Here is a 24,392-nt window from a genome sequence, read left to right on the forward strand (position 1 = left end):
CTTATTGGGAGGTTCTACAGTATATATATTTTCCAAAAAAAAAAAATTCCAGGGGAGAATCCACCGAACCCCTCTAATTATGTATGTTCTACATCCGACTTAAAGGGACTCTCTTCTGTTAGCCTTACCGCTACTAGGTGAATAAAAAATAAAAATAAAAACATTCCAACAGTGGAATCATTAAAAATCGAGACAATAAACATGTTTCACGTTAATATATTTTTATGCATGTATGTGTATCTAAGAGTATATATATATATATATATATATATATATATATATATATATATATATATATATATATATATATATATATATATATATATATATATATATATATATATGTGTGTGTGTGTGTGTGTGTGTGTGTTAGGGAAATGTGCGAGTCCATGCCCCTCCCGAAAAAATTTTCTGGATACTGCCTTGCTGTTGACCAAACTGACAAGGGGCCCGTCTTGGCTCTCAGGGGCTCTGTTTATGCGAGTAAAATTTTCTAAAAAGAAAAATATCTTGAAGTGAAATAAATTTTAAAACTTATCTTCATAAAAATATTTGATAAAAGAAAAAACGCATAAAGAAGAGAATTTATTTTAACTATCAAGATTTAGCAGTATAGCCACCTTAAAAGAAAATAAATGAAAGCAAAATTTTTTGTTGATTCTTCCTTTCATCATCAAAATAGAAGTCAGAGACTTTGAAAGAAGAAAATTTTTCCTCTAAATTTCTTGAAGTATTATTTCTGACTAGAGGTATAGTTATTAGGCCCCATCCTTTTAAATTTTTCCAGTTAGCTCAAAGAGTACTTACTATGCATATATTGTATCGGAGGCCAACGAAAACCACACCCACGAAAAGGCAAATGCATTGATATCTTTTAGCCAGGGGGCAATTATCCCCTTCTGACCCTCTGAAATGACTGGCCTGTGTACTTTTTTTTTTTTTTTTTTTGTAAGGCACTCTCCGTGGGTGCTCAAAATCTGCAGGAATATCTTTTCATAGAAATCTAAGCTTTATCGCGTTACATTCAGTTTTGTATGGCGCCATCTGTTGACCTAAATGAAAGTTACAGACCTTTTTTCAAACTGCTCAATGGACTATATATCAAGATCATGTTAATTTCAATTTTTAGTCTGTTGTTCTTTTGAACAACGTTTTATTCATTCAAATGCAGTCGTTTTGGGAAAATCCTATTGATATAAGCTTATTGGTGAAAGCTTTCATTTTCGAAAAGATTTTTTTTTTTTGTATACAAAAATAGTTTTAGTTCCTTTTCAATTTTCGTGTCTGATATTTTGTCTTATTGTTGATTTCTAGGACAGATTTAAAATCTGGAGGCATCCCTATACTCTAAAATTACATTTTCTTAATCTCTGTTAACTAGAAATTTGAGGCTAGACTAGAAAAGAAAATTTCTTGGGTGGATTTCTGGTTTTAAAAAGCGAAACTCTACATTTGACTTTTTTTATTGCTTTGTGCTCGATTGAACTTTTGTTGTATAGGTTCATGTGAAAGCGTTGTTTATTTTGTGTTGAGATTATGATATTTTTAGTCCACATAGACGCGACCTCCCGAAAGAGAAATATTTTATAGCACTATTGGGTAAATAGTAAATAAATACTCCTTAAGAGAGATATGCGAAATTGATTTCTCACTTTAACACACCAAATTTGTCCGCTAAACACCCGCAGCGTTTTTATTATTATTATTATTATTTGTTTTTTTCCCCGCAATTCTTACTTATGCTACTCTACCCAGATAACAGATTTGTCTTCTAATGGTTATATTGCAATGATATTCGTCGTTTGCATAAAAGTGGTTACATGATAGTTTTACATTTAAAAAAAATGGTGGGACTTATGTGTAAAAGCAAAAACAGTAGGGTGACTCTGGTAGGGACCCTCTACCACTCCGTTGAAGATACAGCGAACCAGTCCCGATACTTATTGAACAGACCCTGTAGATTGATACCTATCATTTCTCTTTGTCCACTATATGCTAACGAACACTGAGCCGTAGGTCATGTTGAGATCACTCTGTCAAACAATTGTTTCTTGCATTTAATATTGTAAATTCTGCTGTTATCGTCTTACTTCGCACCCCGAAAAAAGTACTTTTGCAACGTTCACTATCTAAGTATTACTTGGGAATGCCATGTGATTGGATAATTTTTGTTCATCTTGGTCCTACTCTTCGATTTTGTAGATTTTCAAAAGAACAACCGGTAAATTTTACTCAATTTTGTTACAAATTCATCAATTCATCAACATGACTCTATAAATATGGGTATGAGGTCTAATTCAAACCATCAGATATATTGAATGTCAAGGGGTTTTTTGTTTTTTTTACTCTCTTTTCTTAACAGGAGAAAATATTTTTGGTCAGTTAAAAAAGAGGTAAAAATTAGAAATAATTTTATTTGCCGATATAACTATGGCTAATACTGTGAATAGACTAGAAGAACTTCGGGTATCTGTTGAAAGTATACTTCATATTAAAAGTAAGTCAATCCGTTGTGATTTTCTTGAGTGTCGTTTTTTTGGGAAAATTTAGTTCAACGTAGCCGTAAACATCTTCGACGTACGTAAGCACTCCACAGGCCGTGCTTAGGGGTTGGCAAACTATGCGGCCGCACAGGGACGCTAAAATATTTTTAAGTTAAGGAGCCGCTAAAATATTACAAGAGAATAAAATATTTCTGTGTGAAAAAATATCTTCTTTCTAATGGTACCAACGATAAGAAGATGCAATGGGGTGTCACCCCAAAGCACTCCTTCCCCATTTGCCAACTTCTAAAAAATAACGGGATATACAAAAACACTCTTGAGTAATATTGACTTATGTTCCCTCAAATATTTATTAAAATTAAATAAAAGAGCATTTATATTAGCGTTAATTACAATTTATAAGAAATAACTACTTTAAGTTTGCACAAATAGCGATAGAAATTGCAAACACGTGCTTCGAAATTACAAGAAACCCCTTTTTCAATGCTAAAAAATAAATATAACAAAAAAAAAAAAACAATAATGATGAGCTAACGGATGAAAAGACGCCTGATGAAATGCATTTATCAGTTGTCTTTTCATACATTAGCTCCTTTTTTGCGTTGAAAAAGAGATGGATGTCTTTTTATCCATATGGCCTATGTTTTACATTGTAAATGGGGTTGGTTCCTTGTAACTCGTGTCTATAACTCTAAATGCTATTAGTGCAATTTTGATGGGTTTTTTTTTTTTTTTTTGTAACTAATCACAAAGGGAAACATTTGAACTTATAACAATGTTGAAAATAAGAAAGGAGGCCAATCGCTTCCAGTAGCCAAAGGAAATATAAGAACTTTTTCTTACACATTACTTTTTTTTTTTTTTTCCAACATTCATCTGTATAGCAAGTTTTAGAAAACTGGAAACGGACTTACCTGCAGAAAAAAATATTCGATAAAAATATCCTATATTCCGTTCTAATTTTTCCATTATATTAACCTAAAAAGGTTCAGTCAACCAGATATTCAAATTACACATTTAAGAAACCTAATCAACTGATTATTTCTTCATTAAATGAGTTTTAAACTTCATTATTATTTATCAACAGCAGACTACTGTTTAATAACATGCTTATTTACTGAATCTCAAGTATTTGTTATCAGCTTTTCAAGGATTGAAAACATTATCACTTTAATATTTTCTTCCCATATCTTTTAAGCCGTTCTTTCCCAGAATTACCGACTAAACGATATCATGTTGTTATCGTCAAGATTTATCGTCCTATTCTTCATTTTGGTTTTTGTAGTTGCATTTGCTTAAGTGCAAAAGGTAATTCGGGAAGCTAAGTGAAAATTATGGTTAAAGAATCATCTTTTCCACAAGTTAAGAAGGTATGCTGTCAATAGATGATTCAAATAGGTATAACATGCACATACGTATGTATAATATTGCAAATATCTTTATGCTAAGATTATCGCGCTTGATTAAATGTTATCATTTACATTATTTGATTTATGTAAATTATATGTGTATTATTATTCATATATCGTGCTGCAAATTGCTAACTACAATTTAGTTTTTTTTTTTTTTTTTTTTTTTTTTTTTTTTTTTTGAGCAATCACGATTGCTTATTGTTTTCACTTGACTGTTTTGATGTCCTTTGATTTTATTTTCCCACCGCCACCCTCCGCAGCATCACCGTCGACCAGCTCCTCACGATGCTGCTCCTATAGCGAAAGCCGTCTCCAAGTTGCATCCATGTCCTACACACACGCGCATACATACACAACTACACACACGCACGCACACACAAACACACGCACACACACATACACCTACACACACAAACACACACACACACACATACACCTACACACACAAACACACACACACAACTACCCACACATTCATGCCTGCACACAGACACAAACACATATGCCTACACACACATACCCCCCCCACACACACATTCATACACACAACCCACACACTTATGCCAGCACACAGACGCAAACACACATGCCTACACACACATACACATACCCCTACACACAAACACACACACACCCCACACACAAACACACACACACCCCACACACACTCGTGATTGCGAAAAACATAATTTGAATTCAAGATGACAAAATTCAAATTAATTTTTCTTTCTTTCTTTTTTTTTTCTTTGTTCCTACTGCTTCGGGAAGAAAACTCGACAAATTAATGCTTTTTCACGATTTTTAGAGACGACAAAGATTTGATTCACATGTTATTGGATTACCATTTCTAAATTACATTTAATTGAAAGTATTTATGTCTTCCTTGGAACAAAACATTTGAAGAAAAGTGAAGCATTCTATTTTTTCCAAATTTGCAGATACCTAGTTGTAGTTACTCGGACGGGAATATGATTTAGTGATTGAATCCTGTGTAAGAAGCTTTTATTGCTTAGTTAAGAAGAAAGTATGCATTGTTAATTGTGTAATTATTGTATTGCATTGCTAATTCTTATCGTGATAAGAAGTTTAATATGTATGTCTTTTAAGATATTTTATGCGTTGTCAAAAAGTTTATTTGAGAACAACACCAAAATAAATTAGAAGCGCTGTATTGCAGGGGAAACTTTATGATTATTTTACAATTCTAAAGGTACTAGAAAGTCGCCCATCAAGATATGACGGGTGAAAATTCCTTCTACATTTGAACGAAGCAAGTGCCTGTTCGTGATATTTTTGTTTGTTGAAATTTTAACGGTTGAGCTTTTGCTTCCCAATGCAACCGAGTAAAATCTACCAAGCGACACTCCAATTAACAAGCTGCATTAACATTCAATAAAACATATTCATATAAATACAAAAATGTTGCAGAAATAAATGAAAAAAATTTGTTATGCATCGTGTCTTCAAAAATAGGTAGCTGAAAATATTGCATATCTGCGTGGACAACTTAAATGCAGCAAAAATTAATAGTAGCATAAGCAGCATAATAATAACGGTATACATTAGAAATAAAGACATGTCCGTTGCATTAGAGGCATCCAAATCTCTTTGTTTTTGACTGAATTTATAGGTTATATACAGTAAACAAAGGAAAAAAAGTCATTTAATAGTGTTGACATTCATCACAATGAATTTAAACTTATAATTTACAAACACAAAGCCAAAAAATCAACCTGTTGTATTCTAGGGAAAATGCGCAACTACGATGAGATGAATTTAATTCTCGAATGGTGAGTATGCGAGTAGGACCTGTAAGTGTTAAAGTAAATTTGATTATATCAGCAAATGAAAGCACACATTCGAACTATGAATGACACCTTTAGTCGTATCTATAATTTGCTGCAAATTGTGAGCCATATACTACTTATAAATATCTACTGTTGTTGTTGTCGTGTGGCAGCTAGACTGGCAATTTGGGGTTCGTTGCTTCCCCTTTTCAACTGTACCGTCATTTGGTGCGAAGTCCGACTTCTACAGTACACACATGCCATACGGACCCGTTTATAGGGTAGGCAACCATTCACAGCAGAACAACACATTCACACAAAGAAAGGACAGGGACAGGAGAGAGAGAGAGAGTACGTCCACGCCCGAGCCGGGATTAGAACCCGGACCTTCCTGTCGCAGTCAGACTTCTCTGACCACTAGACTAGGCAGGCGACATAAATATTTACTCTTTCTAGTATTGGATACTGGCGTTCTGACCAAAATATCCTAAAGTTGTAACTAACGAAAAAATGTAAAAAATGACGAATTCCTTTTTGAAGGAAAACATTTTGTCAATAGTACTAATAAACCGGAAAGTAATATTGTTTTTTTTTCTATTTTATTTTAGCTGCCGGCAGCAGTGTTTCCTGTCGCTGACTCTAATCAGTACAATGGGCAGCAGTGTGATCAATATTCTACACAAGTCACTAGACGGGATAGTGAGCTACTGCAAAAAGTACGTAATTATCTATCGTATTTATCTATCTTATATATCATCCCTCTATCTATATATATGTTACTGTGAAAGACAACTTTTGCCAGTGAATATCAACATTCAAACATTCACATCAGCGAATGAACGAATATTTCTGGTGAATCACCGGGTAATGTTGACATTCTCCAATTTCGGTTTTTCACAGTAACATATAAGGTGACGGCACCAGTAACAGACATGCTTAAGAAATCGCTCTCAGGTTAACTCAATTTTCTGAGTCTTTTAATGAATTTAGACTTTTTAAACTACTTTTCTCTCGTGCAGTTACATCTCATCTAACGTTTGGCAGCTTCTGGATCCTCGGAATTAGCTAATCTATTTTTGTATGCCGAATTTTGAAAAAAGATCTGACCCCCCAGTAACAGGCACCGAAAAATCTGATGATACCCAGTAACAGATAGGATGAGGAAAGGATGAGTCTTGAACAAAATTCCCTTTATTTCTTCAAAATGTGCAACAGTTCTTTATTTTTAGAACTAAAGAACTTATTAAATTCAAATGTACATGAAACACCAGCTGACCTCTGGTAGCTGTTCATACTCTTCCACCACTGCCTTTTGATTACCAACTGGATCATGAAATTCACTCTGATAACACTAGATGGTTGCACCGTATTCATAGGCCACAGCAACATCAGTTTAACCCGCCTAAAATTCGTATTATTTAAATCCAAACTTATGACTGTCTGTTACTCCTTGTCTTTTACTGGTGCCGTTACCTTACAGGGTCTGACAAATTACCCAAGCAATTAAACAAATTCCTTAGCCTTCTGAAACAAAATTATCATCATTCGGCAAAATTTGGAGTTCCATTCGGCAAATTCCGCCCTCCCGAAAATTTAATTTCGGGACGCCCCTGTGCAAAGTAAATTGTTTTAATAAAAGTAGTGCAACTTTAATGCAGGAAAATAAAATTTCTAAATGTTTAAAAGCTCCCTTCTGTACTTGACAGTATCAAAGGATTTATATCATTCATAATATCACTTAGAATATTACAATGCACGAAGAGCATTTTCAACTTTTCCAAATATAAGCTTCCAAACAGTAACTTTCGGAATTGTTGAATAATGCAATGAAGTATGTACAATATAGCTAACTTTCTTTTTTTTTTTTTTTTTTTTTATTGCAAAATAAAACTTTTCATATCCTTGCCGGGAAAAGGGTGCACTAAGCCTCTTAGTTTCTAGTCAAATACAACGGTCAAGAAATTGAAATGACGCACCCGGAATGTCTCAAAGTTATTCTGAATGACTGTAAAGAAAAATAGTAATAAAAATTTCCGGTATTGAATGATTGAACGCGGAAAATAACCTAAAACGTAAAGAAAAAGTAAATGATTATTTTTTTTTCTGATGGAGCTGCGTTAGGAGCAGTGCCTTTTGCAGACCTAGAGTTTTCCCCGGAAATAGCATCCATTCTTTCATATGACACCACTATCGACGGATTCTGTTACTACGAGAATTTTGACACTCAGTTTCCTCACGAGATGGAAGCACTTGGGCTCAATTTGACCCGAAAGTGCTCGAGGAATTTAATTTTGCCAAGAACACTCTAAGCCAAACGAGTGCTCTTGGGATCTTTTACATGCCGCATAATCATACGACATGGACACTGTCAATTTTCTGCAACTTAAAAATCCACCGACCGGAGCCAGGACCAAACCTGCACCTTTGGGTGTAAGAGACCGGCGTCTAACCACTACACCACTCTGTCGGCAAGTAATTGATATAGAAATACAAAAAACGCTTAAAAATGGCGGGAAACGCCCTGAAATATACATGTGAAGGGCTATGGACAGAGATGTGACAAGTCACAAGAAGTGACTTTTCGATCAAAACTTTTGTTTCTCATAACTAAGACGGAAATAAACATGACAGTGGATTTTGCCATTTGGAGAAAAAAATATCTAGTTTTAGTATTGCAGAATATAGACTGTATAATACCTTTGAAAAATTCTACTAATATTTTTATAGGTTTGAAATTGGCCTAAGAAAAATTCACATCAGCAGCATATCACATTCTTGCCCCGAGCTCTTCATATTTTTTAAATCTCAAAATATGCTGTAAAAGAGAAGAATAATCGAATTCATTTAATTTCTTTTTTATTTGATCCGCGAAGGTTTAATCCCGGTGCTTTTGTTTTACACAGCCGAATATAAAGATTGGTATTTATCTGTGTATGTGATTCATACAGGGTGTTCACCCTAAAAGTGGACCAATAGCTAATTCCTAAACCGTTAGAGATGAGCGTATAGTTGCATTTTGAAAAAAATTTTAAATTGCGCAAGGACTCAAAATTCATGAAATTTTTGTCAAAAAATAAAATTTTGAAAAAGTTACAAAATTTAACTTTTTATACAGTCTCCCCAGTCTTAGCAATGATACTTAATAAAACATTCCGGACACACTAACATTTACAACTGAAAAAAAATCACTCTTCTACGACCAAAATTGATCGAGTTATAAAGTTTTGAAAAATCACTATTTTCGAAAATTTTATGACTTCAGCGAGATAACTCTCAAGAAGGGCTATCTCGCATATTGTTATGGTCACTCGTCTGGTTAGTGCTAATTCTGTATTAGCTACCAGTTTGTTTGCCACTCTTGGCTTCATTAAGAGGTTTTCCACCTCCAGCTCAGTCACTGCTATGCCGGGCTGATGAATGCTAATAAGCACGAAACTGCAGTCCTCGGCTGAAATTGACTGAACTGGCGGTGTGATTCAATAAGTAGGGTCCTGTCGCAACTCGTAATTGCGAAAAACATGATTTGAATTCAAAATTTCAGAATTCAAATTAATTATAAATTTATTTATATTTTATTTATATATTATAATATTTATTTATTTATTGTTTTTTTTAATAGCGTCTGCTTGAGTTAAGCCCTGAAAAAAAATGAATAAAATCAAACCACAGATGATTCGTAACTATGACGACGAAAATTTTTCTCCCTAAATAAATATTAAAAACAACCGTCGTCATAGCAATCTGAAAAATAAGAGCAACATCAACTTTGGTCAAATGAGGATAATAAACAACTCGTGATTGCGCAAAAAATCCCCTGACATTAAACTAAAAAAAAAGAGAACATAATTGTTTAAAGAATAATATTTGATTTGAATTTCTTAAAAAGATGTCCATTTACTTAATGATATTCTGGGGACGGAAATTAGAGGTTCATAAAACAAAACGACAAACCACTTCAATCCCCCCCCCCCCCGTCTTTTAACCATAAATAGACTTTGAGTTATAAATAGCACTTGCTAAGTGTTTTCAACCGTTAATATTGCCCCCGATAACAAGGCCCAAAATAAATTTAAACGTATTAACACACTTTGTCAATTCGCATACGTGCCTTTAAGAGCTCACTCGCTGACGTCATAACATCTTCAAAAATAGTGATTTTCAAAACTTCATAACTCTGTCAATTTTGGTCGTAGAAGAGTGGTTTTTTTTTAGTTGGAAATGTTAATTTGTCCGGAATGTTTTACTAACTATCATTGCTAGGACTGAGGGACTGTATAAAAAGTTAAATTTTGTAACTTTTTCAAAATTTGATTTTTTGACGAAAATTTCATGAATTTCGAGTCCTTGCGCAATTTAAAGATTTTTTCAAAATGGAACTATACGCTTATCTCTAACGGTTTAGAAATAAGCTATTGGTCCACTTTTATTGTGGACACCCTGTATATTAAGAGCTTACTGTATTTAACAGCTTTCCAAAGCAACAATTGCTTGAAACTCCTAAACAACATGCTACGTCTCCTGAAACAAAATAAGCTAATTTTTAATTTTCCAAATTTAGAAAACAATATGTACCATTTTCAAAATTACAGTTTCATAGCGTATGTGACACTTGTTTTGATTGCTACTGACATAAAAAGCTGCAAATATTCTTTTAAAATGAAATTATTATTTTTGTTAAATAGCATACAACTTTAAATAATAACAAAAAAATCAACGACAAAATATTTTTGTCAATCTCAGCAATCTACGCTTTCTCTGATGTCTTTTTAAACATGATTTAAGCGAAAGTCTTTCTCCTTTTGGTCCAATAGTATGAGCAAAATCAGTTGGAGCACCTGTTTCGTTCTCACTGTGAAAATAATGTGCATAGATTGAAAAAAAAAATCTTTCATCATATGCTGTGTGTTCCGACAACAGTTGAGTAGAAATTTTTGCATCATGTTTGTTTGAATGAAATGTCCCAATTTCTGCCATTTCATATGAAATTTACGCGTTCTACAGGAAACTATCTCGCGAGTTTTGAGAAAATAATTGTTTTAATTTTTAAAAAAAGTCATATTTTCCTCTAACTCGGCTGCACCGCGTTAGTACGATTAGATGCATTCTTGCTGCCATTTATTTCAACAAAAGAAGTGCTTGCGATTATAGCAAGTATTTTTCACTGAGTGCAAAGAAAAAAGTGGGATCTTATTAATTTAGTAGGAGCATCCATAAAAGAGAAATAATGCAGTAGAATTATTTCGGTTCTAAATGGTTTATCAACTTGGCGTGGTTGTGAAACTGGCAAAGATGTAATATTATGCATTCTGAAAGTATTTCATGCCACCTTCGCAACAGTATCGTCAGTGGTACACCACACTTCTCTACAAGACAGAAAAACATTCCGAAACGTTACTAGTAATTTCCATGCAACGTTTTTGGATTTCACAGGTTTACGCCAATTTACTGTGAAAATTAAGTAACTTTGTCAAAACGTTTCCTGAATTGCTCCAAGTTGCACGAATGCGCCGGGCCCGATTAAGATATCAAGGGGCCCTAGGCCAAATACTTTTTTGGGGCCCCCTGTATTCAAACTTTATAACTTTATCCATTGGCTGAAACAATTTTAACCATTGACTAAAGTTTATTTCAGCCATTTAGGGGCCCCTAAATATCGGGGGGACTAGGCCTGGGCCTAGTTGGCCTATTCAGTAATCAGGCCCTGCGAATGCGGGTTCTCACTGTTGAGAGAAACAGTTTAAAGATTAACTGAGCGTATTTATTATTTGTATCAGCTTAAGCTCGATTACGGCTCATCCAGATTGACTAAGCTCCCAATGAGAGCGAATAAGTCTCTGGATTCCGCAGCTTTGCAAGAACTGCAAGTAAGTGAGATGCTTGGTACAGTAAAACTTGTAAAGTTGACCACCCTTGTAAGTTGACCACTTGTCTAAGTTGACCGCTATTTTTAAGCACATAATTAATCTACATCATGTAAATCAACCTCTATAAGTTGACCACCTGTTTAAGTTGACCACTAAAGTGGTGCACCGCATGTGGTCAACTCACACAGGTTTCACTGTACTTGAAATTCTGTCTTAGCGTTGGCCCTAGCTGCAATAATGCGTTTGGAGCTATCTTGGCAAATCAGGAAGGCGCCAAGCTACTACTTAAAACCTACTAAAGGTTTCTCTGGAGGTTCCTCGGGGCTTTAACCCGAGATATTTCTGTATTTTGAATGATTTGAGGATGATTTAGGAAAGTTGCTGACTCTTAGAGAGAGTGGAAATCATTCTTGTTGTTTGCAAGATATGTTACTAGCAGAAATTTTGCATATCAGCTGCCCATTATTTTCCAGGAACGTTTCTGAATCGTTTTTACACTGCACCATCATTTAATACGATTATTAAAAATGGTCACAGACGTTTCTGTTTTTCCTATTGAATTTCAGAGTTTGGTAATGTTTTATTTCTATGATTGATATAGTTTCTTATTAATTTGTGGTTTGCATGTCTTTATAGATTCTCAGCAGTGGTGGACCATATCCCATGATTGTATTACCTCCTTCTGGGGGGTACCTTTTAGATTCCGGTGATGAAAAAAGTAACTATCAAAGTGATAAATCAAGAGATTTTTTCACTTTTGGAACTTCTGCTGTACCAAATAATTTTACAAGTCACCTTGAAGTTGATGAAAATGCAACTCTCTACAGGAAGCATTTCTACAACAAGGTATATTTTGATTTTTAGATCTAAACATTCTGATTCAAGAAATAGTGGTAAATATTTCGAAAGTATGCTGACTTCATTTTTTTCTTGTCAGAAAAAAGAACTTAGTGTAAAAACTCAAATTTTTACAACGTTGAGTTCAATGTTAAGTTTTTCTCAGAAATAGTCATTAGCAAAATAATGTATGCATTCAACATATGAATCTAAACAACTATTAGTTTTGCCGTTGCATATTTCAGTTTCTTTATGAATGTTTGTGAGAAAAATTTAATATTTTACTCAAGGCTGTGTTTCTTACGTAAAATGACCTCCATTATTAGACCTATTTTCCCGCCATCATACATCGCTTTCTGCAAGTGAACTCTGCCCATTTTTTTCTCTTTTCAGTTATTTTATGGATTTGATTTTGATTTCGAGTGTGAAGTCTTATTTTAATTTTGAACTTTCTCTAGATAGGACTAGATAGGAGACAAGCAAAAAAATATATAAACATTTGTAGCAAGGAGGAAGACTTAAAGAGTATTTTCTCCTTTAAAAAATGTATAAAAAAAACGTTGAAATGGTTCTTTTTCCCCACTGTGTTTTACTGTAAAAGCCAGAGTGTTGACTTCACTCGTGTAAGCACCACATCCGAAATTATGTTCGTGAAAAAAAAAATATTTATTTTTATACACTCCTGTTTGTGCAAATTGCAACACCATGAAGGAAGCATCATAGTTGAATGAAATTTAATACACTGTTGAGTGGTAATGGTACAAATTAATGATTACTTTTTCAAACCAAACAAACAATAAAAAGAGAAACAATAAAAAGATAGAAATTAGTATTTTATGTGGCCACCACGCGCTGCAATGAGAGCTGCTACACGACTCGGCATGGAGTGAAACAAAGTTTGAATATCTGCCTGCGGAAGAGTAATCCATATTGTTTGTATGCGCAACCAAAGTTCGTCTGTCGAAGCAACAGGACGAGGATCACGAGCGAGACGCCGACCAACGAAATCACAAACATGTTCAATCAGTGACATAGCCGGGGAATATGCAGGCCAAGGAAGAAACTGCAAATGCTGGGAATCAAGGTAGGATTTGAGAGTCCTGGCGACATGTGGACGGGCATTATCCTGCTGGAATGCAGCCCCTGGCAATCCTTGCAGGAAAGAAATAGCTCGGGGCTGTAAAACTTTGTTTATGTATCGAGTACTGTTCAAATTGCCCACAATTCGAAGCAATTGGGATCGTCCAAGATTTGCTATGGCACCCCAGACCATAACTCTGAATGTTCGTCAACTGTGGCGTTCGATAATGCACTCCGGAATGTGCCGTTCACCGGCATAGCGCCTGATACGAATTCGGCCATTATGGTGCCACAAATTGAAATGGGATTCGTCAGAAAAGACGACCTGCTGCCAATCAACACGCCAGTTCCTATATACATTGGCCCATTGTAGCCGCAGGCGGCGATGGTTTTGCGTGAGAGGAATCCTGTGCAAAGGAATCCTTACGCGCAGCCCACGCTGCAGCAGACGTCTCCGAATTGATGAAGCACACAATGAAACAACTGTAGGGCCCTGTTTATGCAGCTGGATTTAACCCGGCGTCAACCCGGATTCGCGGAATAAGGCCGTTTTATACATCCAACCCGGCTTCAAGCCGCGTTCAATACAGGAGGGAATTCCCTCCACCTACATTGAAGGATTATTGGCGGATTTTCCCCACAGTGCATTGCGTGGTCACGTGTCTCCTCCTTGTGTGTATTTATTTTGGTGTTGTTGTGCGTGTTCTTTTTGCGTTGGTGATTTTGTTTCGAAACTAATTTCTTCTAATTATGGAAGAATCCAACTGCAGCATTCGATGGGATAGCACCGAGACGAAAGCGTAAGGAAACGTAAAGGAGAATCCACGATTTGACAAAAACGGCTCTTCCCATCAACCCGGCTGCAATCCCCCTTTTATCCACCTTCCGCTTCAACCCGGAGTGAAGCCGGAGTGTGCATAAACAGGGCCTAGCTGTTGACCACTGTGCTGCCAATTGTCTAGAAGAAGCTGTGCGGTCCGTCAGCGCCATACGCACCGGGTGTCTGTCATCGCGAGCTGACGTCACATTTCGCGGTCCACTTCCGGATTTCCGAGCTGTCCGACCCTCGTCCGTCCACTGCTTCCAAACATGCATGATTGTGCTGCTGTTACGCTGCACATGAGCGGCTACTGCACGATAAGACAATCCAGCTTCACGAAGGCCGGCGATTCTGCTCCGTTCAAACTCCGAAATTTGCTCAAATTTCGCTTTCTTTCGTCGAAGAGGCATAGTAAAGATTCAGTTAACGTTTACTCTAGCATATAATTACCGATAATCATACACGCCTCTCTACCGCCGTCTATTTATGTTCGGTTAGATCCGCCGTTCAGAGGGTGATGCTCAACATATGCATACGCTACCGGTCTGCAATTCTAATCATTTTCATATCATGCCCTACTATACATTTCCTGCAATTTTCAGCTCACTCGCGTAAGTCCTTCGTGGTGTTGCAATTTTCAAACAGGAGTATATATATATATATATATATATATATATATATATATATATATATATACAATATGTATATATGTATATATATATTTGTACTATTGATAATTCAAAGTTTTATAGCCTCATAACTCGAATATTCCTTTATCTTCCCGTTCAATGTTGTCATTGCTCACAAAAGAAGACTTTGGGAACTTCCCATATTTGTAGGCTTTAGCTGGTGTTGACTTCGAGAGTTGACTGAATGTATATATACGTTTATATATATTATAGACCTACAAAAATTTCATATTTTACTGCACCAGACATATTATTTTTCAGAGTATATATATAGTGTATATACATACCGTCGTCTCGGACTCTCCCAGGAATAACACTAAGATATTCTACTGTTGCTATGAGGCGACGATATGCAGTTTTGCATTATTTGGAACTGCGACGAAAAAATCGTAGTTTCTACAAACTACAGCTTTAAACTACGAAGCTACGAAAGCGGGTCCAAAAACTACGAATTTCTGTTTTTCTAATTTATAATCCGAAGAACGTGAAAAAAAAAGAAAAAAAGAAAGCATGAAAACTAAACTGGTTAGTTGAGGAAATCAAACTTCTACACGTGTGCTGACGGTCTCTGCGCAACAAGCATTGCTCTTCGAAAGTTGCATGGTGTAAAGATTGATCGGTTTTTAGATCGCGACGCTGATCCAGTCATTGAATCTTCGGCAAAAAAGCGGTAAAACTGCCAAAAATTCCGTGAAGAATATAATTTTTTTTTAATTCCGTAAAAAATTTTCTTCATCATATTTGAAATTTGTTAAGTATCATTGTTTTTGTTCTTTATACTGTTGACAGTTAATCACTGCGTTTAAATCTGCGGTAGCGGCCCCCCCCCCCCCCAGAAAAATGCTGCTACTATTTTGGATTTTCAAAAGTTGGCAACTCTGAGTATAACTAATCGCAAAAATGCTTTTGTTTTGAAAATAAATTTAAAGATTAAATGCTTTTTTGAATATATATTGTTTACAATGTTATTGGTATGAAATTGTATTGTTAAACTCACCTTTCGTTAGGAGATGGCGTTATGTTGCGACGATCATCCAACTTCTGTTAGTTTCATTGCTTTTTCTACTATCACTTACTCTTAAAGCTGACCCAAAGAGTAAAGAAACAGAATTTCTCATAGCATGCGCGCTTCTGTCGTATGCGCGAACGAAAGGAATGCCAGATGAGAGTTGCGCCGTTACGCGTTATGTCACAAATCGGTTTGCCCTCCCATAAGAAGTTATCACTTCAAAAACATTACTTTACTTGGGTTTGGGGCACTTGGAATAGTTTACCGGAAGCGGCTGTAATGAGTACGGGGGTAGATAGCTTTAAGAGGGCCATTGATTTTCATTTGGGACTAACTGACCTAGGGCTAGCCAAGCTGGGCCCAGATCCTGTTGCTGGTCGTCACATTTGTATGTGAATCAGAAGGAAAAGAAAAAAAAACCCCATTGACTCGAAAAGAAAAATGAGGAATAACACTTTTCAGGATTTTGATTCAAATTAATTAATGAAAAAATAAAGCTAGAAAGACAACAGAAGACCAAGTTGTTTTACTCTCATAACTTAAATCAAAGTATGATATTCTTGTAACTCCTATGTCTGGTAGCTCTCATAACATTAAAATACGCATATAAACTTTTTGGAAGAAAATTATGATATTTGTAAGTAACGCGTTGTAGGTTAAGTGCAAACAGTTGTTAATACAGGTTTTAAAAGTGGAGTCACAAGAAAAATTGAGACTTCTATTGGATGTTCTTTGCAATGGCTTATTTATGAATGTCTCCCGAATGAATTACATTTACGCCATTTACTCCAACATTTGAATGGAAATAACCGCTGGCCGAAAGGATATGCTTTAGAAATTGGGAAAAAAGTCGAGTCCTTTGAAGATATGGCTGTTGTAAACTTTTAAAATGTAGATGTATCTTTTGCAGAGGTTGGCCTTGATTCAATTATTAAAAAAATTATAACTTGGAAAGCTTTTTTGAGATAGTTGTGGGGTTTTTTGTTGAAATTAATCAAGTTTTCGAAAATTACAATTTACTCTTATTGTACATGTACTTTTTAAATGAACAAGATTTCCCGATTTTTTTCGATTTGGTTGTAGAAAAAAATGCAATAACAATAAAAAACAATGATAACAATTCTGCCTAAGCAGTTAGTAAATACATGAATGAAATTATTATAATCAATATCAGCTTGAAGTAAAGTAAATGGAACATTATTATTTATTTTTATCTGTTAAAGGTCGTGAAAACTTTTCGCTTTAATTTGTTCTCGAAACATGTCACGAAATTTACAACTAATAAAAAAAATGTATTTACGTAAATAATTGTACTACATTTTCATTTCGTCAGTTATTTACAGGAACAGAAAAATTCCAACTCGTAATAAATAAAACATCGCACAGCGCAATATTAACAGCAGAAGAATTCGGCAAGTTGGTGATGAAAAATAAAATAAATTTTTCCATCAAAATACTGCGCTAACTTCCTGTGGACGAAAGCCGTACATCGTCCACTATATTGGCCCCTTATTACAACCAATTTTCAGTAGTTTTTTTCCTTTTTTTGCTTTAATAGCTGCCTCTAAAAAAATGAAAAACTTAGCGTTATTTACATTGATCTGCTGCGATTGTCGGGAGCGGCTCGCCGACAGCGCTCTCTGGAAAAAGTGAACAATCTTTGCCACTTTTATTCTATTCTATTCTATTCAAGAGTCACAACTGACTACAACTGTATTTATGTCGAGGTCTGCATACTAGTGCCTTGCCTCCATTATTTTTTGCCACTATTATTACACTAGCAAATCCGTAGGACATTTCTCTCCTTCTTCTTACTCCGTGAGGGAAACGAAAATGACAAAGAACCAAGCTTGCGTTCGACGTGCTCAACCGGTAGTTACCGGTTAACCGATCACGTGACAGCTAATGATCATATGCTTCAATCAATCAACAGCTTACCGGTTATGGCTGTCGAACACAACCCAACAGGCTTAAGTCCGGGGAATATTATTTAAAAAAAAGAATTTCGTGCCTTATGAATGATTCACTTTCTTTTTAGAGAAATTTTAACCGAAAAACTTTTAAAAGAATTCTTTTAGAAATAGAAGATGTATTGGAGGCCGGAGACTCGAAACTCCTCCGTTTGCTGCGGGTTGGCTCTTATACCAACAATGACGTCACGTCATTAGCATTGGAGTGTTTTGAAAAATGTAACTGCAACCAGTGCAAGTAGCGATTCTTTGTTTGCATTTTAACAGGGCATCGTACCATGAATCGTAATCCAAATTCTTTGAGTGTTTCGTTTGTACGCGCGCAGTAGCGGATATTAGGGGGCCCGTGCCCCCCTAAAAGGATGAATTAATTTTACTTAGTAATTCTTTTGCATTTCTTTTACGTAGTTAATTAAAAAGAGCACAAAACACACACAGCATATTTTGAATAAAAGCATTTTTGTTTGCTAAAGAAATATTACTGGAGTATTACGGGAGTCAGAGTTGCAGAGTACATTTAACTCGCTGGTTTCGAATTCAAGGGACCGTATTATCGTGATTCGTCCACTAATTCTTTGATGGAATCAATAATTAACACTTTTTTTTTTAATGTGTAGGCGCACCTAAAAGATTCATTTTGATCCAGGAACCTATTAGCGAAATAAAAGATTTCTTTTTCAGCTTATAAAATATGCAAAATGAAAGAAATTATATGGCAGTTTCTTGGAAAAACCATGATTTTGTATGGAAACGGCATGAAGTATCAATATGTTATTTTAACTGTATCATCGCTTTAAGAACAAATCAGCAACTGTTTTGAAATTCATACGGAAATAGTTTATGAATTCTTCAGTGAAACTTATATGTTATGTTTCTTCATAAATTGATTTAAAAAATCTCAAGTGAGGTATGGGTTTATTTAATAACCTTGCCCTCGTGTTATAATCATTATGAGAATTCCTAAGTAAAGCCTCTCATTGTCTAGCATCTTGGTGACATTATATTGGGTTTAGTATTTAAATGGCTTGAAACGTTAAAGATGTTTTCTGTCCACATTAAAAGTATATTAGTGCATAATATTCATGTACTTAGAAGTAGATTCATCAACTTGAAGGAATCCTAAAAAAATTTTAAAAAATGCACATTTAAAAATAAAGTCATTAAAACTTTGTTGTGAAACATCAAGGGGGGGAGGGGGGCTATTCAATTTCCCGTGCCCCCTCCAAAAGATTTTTCTGTATCTGTCCCTGCTTGCGCGTCTGTTTTTTGAACTATTAAAAAAAGATTTTTTTTGCTGACATTTTTTTTTAAAAAACTGCTCTGATGTAGTTTTGATTTAAAAATTAATATTTAATATTAATTATTTTTTAAATTTAAAATTTTAAAACTATAGTTTTATGTAAAGTTATTCAGCTTTCAAGAGTAGGACATTGTATGACTAGACATTTTCATTTAATTCACAAGACCTTAACAATAAAATCAGGATGAGGGGATTACTGAAAAAGGTTTTTAAAATTGTACCCAGTAAGCAGAAAATTTGAATTTCCTGTAGTAAGCTATAAGCTTTTTCTCATTAAAAAAAAAAAAAAAAAAAAAAAAAAAAAAAAACAAACTATACTGTACTGACATTGAAAAAGTACTTTGGCTAAAAATTATGTTAGTATAATTATATATATGGAATAGCCTTATGCAAAATGTTCTGCAATATAAGTCCTTCAAAATCGGCATTTAGATATGAGTCCATTTTTTTTTCTGTTAATTTTAGTGGTCTATTCTGTAGACTTTCAAATAAATTATTTATAAAAATATGCTGGTGCAGCTTATATATTTAAGTACTTCCACTATTAGCTGTCCTGTTGGATAGCATTGTGACAATTTTGATGGAGAGATAGTGTCGATATTGTTCTAAATTATGATTATTAAAAACCAGTCCTTGCTTAATGCTTACATTGTAAGACAAAGATTAATTCAGATATAGTCTGTAATCATCTAGTAACGATGCTAAAACCTTGCATAACTGTTTCTCTTATTTTAAAATACGTAGTTTAATTCAAGTGTTCCCAAAGTGGGTACAGTGTTACTTTGTGAACCCACAGGGAGCGGTAAAGGGTGCCACAAAGCAGGGGCACCCACACCTTAAAAGCAAGGGCACACCCCACTTAATATCATAATGAATAACCCCTCAAATCAAGAACGCCCCCTCCAAAAAAAGAGAAAAGTAACCCTCAAACCTCCTCCCAACTAAAAATTTCAATGGAGCACTTTGTGCCATGACCCCCTCCCCCAAGGTGGACACTCCTGCACAAAGTGCCCCTGCATCATATCTTTGTTGTTTTAATAAAAGATAAAACTGTAACCCTTATAATCTCACTCGTTTGTCTTCTATTATTTTATATCAGTTTTTTTAAATGAAGAAAAGAAAGAAAGAGTGGTGATCTTCCTCAATATTTAAAGTCTTAAAAAGACCTTATTTCAGTGAGCAACATTCCTGATGACCTAATTTGTAGACACTGTCGCTTTCATGAGGAAACTGCTCACACATCTTGTGTGATTACGACGTCTTTTCTGCCTACATGTTTGAACACCTTGGCCGCCACTTGCTTGAACCTTGGGAGATCTATGATATTCTCAGTAAATGCCTGCTAATCTTTGCTTCAGCTACTGGTCTGTTTTAGGACTACTGTTTGGGCTTTAGTGCAATAGACCTCTGGTCGCAGTGCTTGGCTCTACTGAGCCCCTCTCGCCATCATTTCATTTTTCAAGCAACATTCTTGTGTCTGGATTTCATAAAAGGAGGGGTTTCAATGTTTTTTCATCCTTGTCTGTGCTGTTAGGAAATGTCAAATAATTCATTTTGGTTTCATGGTCTCAGTGTTCATTTTCACATTTTCTTCTAAATCAAATCGTTTAATCTATTCAGTTGCTGCATATTCGAAAAGGACTGCCACTGAGTGCCGTGAAGAAGTTTCTTGAAAGGATCCCATGACTTGACCAGTTGAATAACTAAAATTTGGGAAAGAGAGGCTGAAATTGTATTTGTTATGTGTATACTTTTTTCTGAAATTATTTTCACTTTTTTTTTCAGGAGCACTATAATTTTATTTTGAATGACAATAACATAGGACCTATTGTGATGTCTATAAAATATGAAAATATAAACTGCAGAGAGCACCTTCGAGTGATTTTAAGGTAATTTGATAGTTTGACATGAATATGAACTTCTCAAGTGATAAATACTCTCTTGGGCAGGTAAACAGCATTATCTACAAATTTTCGTTTTCCTGTCGTTTTTTCATCTATCCATCATTGAAACTTTTTTCTGGTATTTGGGATGTCAAAAATGCATTTCTTGTAAAAACTGTAAAATCTATTTTCGTAAATACTGCTATTTACCTGCTCACAGTAGATTTCTTGTTGTATTATTTAACACATTTTAAGTTTTACCCTTGTCCACCAGGCGAATAACCTCAGTTTCCAATGTTTATTTTACATCATATCTATATAGGTTTTTGTTGAACATTTAATGTGCCTGAAAAGCAGATTTAGGAAATATTACATCAATACTGATTCTAGCAGCTAGACTTGAAATACACTCTACAAGTAAATTACTAAAATACTTCAGATTTATTTTTATTTCAAGAAAACATGTTGGAATTGTTTTTTAACTACAATTGTATAAAACTGATCAATCAGATTCGATTACCTGGCACTTCTAAAATTTCTGCAACATTTGATTCTGTTCGCTCTACATATTTATGTGAAAAGGCTTTTTTTGATTGTGAGATATGAAAGTCAAGCAGACCAGAATAAAACTTCTCTACCTAGAACCCGACATTGCAGCTTCAGTTTCAAGAAAGCAGCTGCTGCACCTATCTCAATAAGCAAAAATTATTTACAGAAAACATTGAACCAAGAAATGTTCTTATGAGTTCACTGTATTACAATTTCTCACTATTTAATTCTTTTATTACTATTTGTTCATCTCCAACGTTTAATTCTATAAATGAGAAAGAACATTATTTGAAACAACCAAGGATACATTCTCACCAATATTGATTATAAAATAGTGCCTGTGAAATTATTGAGCCTGAAATTAAGTCTCATGAGTAAACTGACTAGGGATACAATTGGATTCAAGAAGGTTGTCTGCTAACTACATAAATTTAAACCCTGATCTAGAACACAAACTTAAATACAAGGCTCTTATCTGATTAACATGTCTGTTAACAGAGCAATAGACCAATAGTCTCACATTTTGAAACCTTGCTTTATCTATCATGGCAACTAGTCTATGAATAATGTGACCAGATTTTTCAAGCTAAAAATCAGGACACATGATGGGGGGGGGGGGGGGGGGAGAGTAGTTTTTTTTTTCCACAGGCTTAATATTTTTCAAGTTGTCATTCAAAACGCATTTACATTTACCCATCTCGTAAAATTATGATAATCGTACAACGTGTAACAGTTACAATCACAATGAATGAAAAGAATTTACTTTCCCCCTTACGAAGCCAACACCTGATGTTTAACAGCTCCTCCTCTTCAATCCAAATCATGGTGGAGGTAGTTCAGCGTATTAAACATTAAAGAATAACATTTTACATGGCGTTCTTCCATTTACTGACAGCAAAAAATCGAAAAAGCGTTTAAAAAATCTAGATTGTATGTTATATTTCTTGTGTGACGGAATTTAAACAAAAAAAGCGGGACTTTTTCGAGAAAGCGGGACACTTTGGTGGGACATTCCTGCAGCGGGACAGTAAGACAAAAAGCGGGGACTGTTCCGACGTCTGGTCACATTATCTAAGAGTGTTAATTTTTTTCTCTGTAGAGAAAATAAATAAAGCTGAAGAAGCTTTCCAATTAACAGGTTTAGGACATTCATGTCTTTAAATTGGGTTCTACCATTTCATAGTATTACACTCCTTTATTTTATTTTCATGAACTTGATGTTCTTTGTGTATTGAACGAATACAAATTTCTGTTAAAATAATTTTCAAATTCTGCAGCTATGGAGTATTTTTATGATTAAAAACAGTCATAACTTTATCAGTGACTTAAAAAAAATTACTTTTTATGCTCTGCAATCTCATTTTGGTTCAGAAAAGTGAATTATTGTCATCACATTTTGCTGATCATAAAATAAAAAATCTAAAAGTCATTTACGTACTCTTTCATTTCTAAAAAGTATTGACATAAAATGAACAATTGTGGTGATTTTACGACACTGTAAGTTTATTGAAATGGGAAATCACTGATTGAAATACTTGTGTTATTGATATTAAAAGTAATTCATTTTCTTCTTTTGATTTTAAATATTTCTTTAACGTTTAGGCGAAAGCAAGATATAATTAATGATGTGATACCCCTTGTATATGAAAATCATTCATTACAAGCCTTGAGAATTGCAAAGGTAAGTGAAAACTTCGATTTAACTCATTGAAATTATAAGTCATTTGAGGTGGAAAAGTGATCTCAACTTTGTTAAATCATGTAATGAAAGCTCTTACACAAATATTTTATTTTCAACATTCAGTAATGAAAATTTTTAGATTATATATTCTTAGACATTTTACTTATTAATTCTTGAATTTTGCATTTTTGTATTGACTTTTTAAGTGTATCATTTTGAGCTAGAATGGGGGGTTATATGCATTTTGAAGGAGGTTAAGAGTGGCAAAGGGGACAAGTGGATTTCTTGTGACTTATGTCAGATGTTCTGCTTGTTTAAGGGGAAGGATGAATCTGAGAAGGATTTGCACCAAGTGTGTTGAACCCTCAGAAATCAGAATTAGGATGATTATTTTGGAGGCTGAGTTAGCATTAGGCTGTAGGGTTGTAGATGGGGTAAACAGTCCAGAGGGAAAAGGGGAAGTTAGCAAAAAGGAGGTGAGCATTAGCAGTGTGTTAGATAGTGGGAATATTCCAGAGGTAAAGGGGGAAGTTATTGCTTAGGAAACAGACTGGGAAACAAAGGGTATAGTTTTGGGAGATTCAATGGTGCGCGAGGTGGGAAACTCAATAGGCAGAGTTAGACGTAAGGTGGCTAGATGTTGTTTGTCAGGGGCTCGGGTGAGAGATGAAAATATGGTTGCTGAAAAGAAGGGGGCATTTAATAAGGAGGATGTAGTTACTTTGTGGGTAGGAACTAACGAAGTAGGCCATAGTAACAACGATGAGTTTACAAAAGAGTGGGATTCTCTGTTGGACAAAGCGACCAACAGTTCGACAAATGTCCAAGTGGTTGGTTTGCCTCCGAGATATGGAGTGCATAGGAGTTGGTTAAACCAACAAGCTAGTTGTATGAACCTGGTACTCAAGGAAATTTGCGTAAAGCGTAGTATCAGGTTTATTGATGTGTGGAGTAAATGTAAACGCGATTGGATTGCTAGGGATGGCCTGCATCTGAGTTCTACAGAG

The 24,392-nt window shown here is 34.9% G+C and overlaps 2 protein-coding genes across 2 annotated transcripts in view; both read left to right on the top strand.

Moving 5' to 3' along the window:
- The window catches only part of LOC129219090 (uncharacterized), a 410,480-nt gene extending 403,708 nt beyond the window's left edge, over positions 1-6,772 (top strand). The window contains exons 4-5 of the mRNA XM_054853409.1: positions 6,312-6,402; positions 6,723-6,772. Coding sequence (XP_054709384.1) covers positions 6,312-6,402; positions 6,723-6,772 — 141 coding nt within the window. The remainder of the gene's footprint in view (positions 1-6,311; positions 6,403-6,722) is intronic.
- A 1,289-nt stretch (positions 6,773-8,061) lies between these two features.
- Positions 8,062-24,392, top strand: part of LOC129219091 (rap1 GTPase-activating protein 1-like) — a 64,442-nt gene continuing 48,111 nt past the window's right edge. The window contains exons 1-2 of the mRNA XM_054853410.1: positions 8,062-8,133; positions 12,204-12,413. Of these exons, the coding sequence (XP_054709385.1) occupies positions 8,062-8,133; positions 12,204-12,413 (282 nt within the window). The remainder of the gene's footprint in view (positions 8,134-12,203; positions 12,414-24,392) is intronic.

The sequence above is a fragment of the Uloborus diversus genome, chromosome 3, assembly GCF_026930045.1.
Source record: "Uloborus diversus isolate 005 chromosome 3, Udiv.v.3.1, whole genome shotgun sequence".
Classification (NCBI taxonomy): Eukaryota; Metazoa; Arthropoda; class Arachnida; order Araneae; family Uloboridae; genus Uloborus; species Uloborus diversus.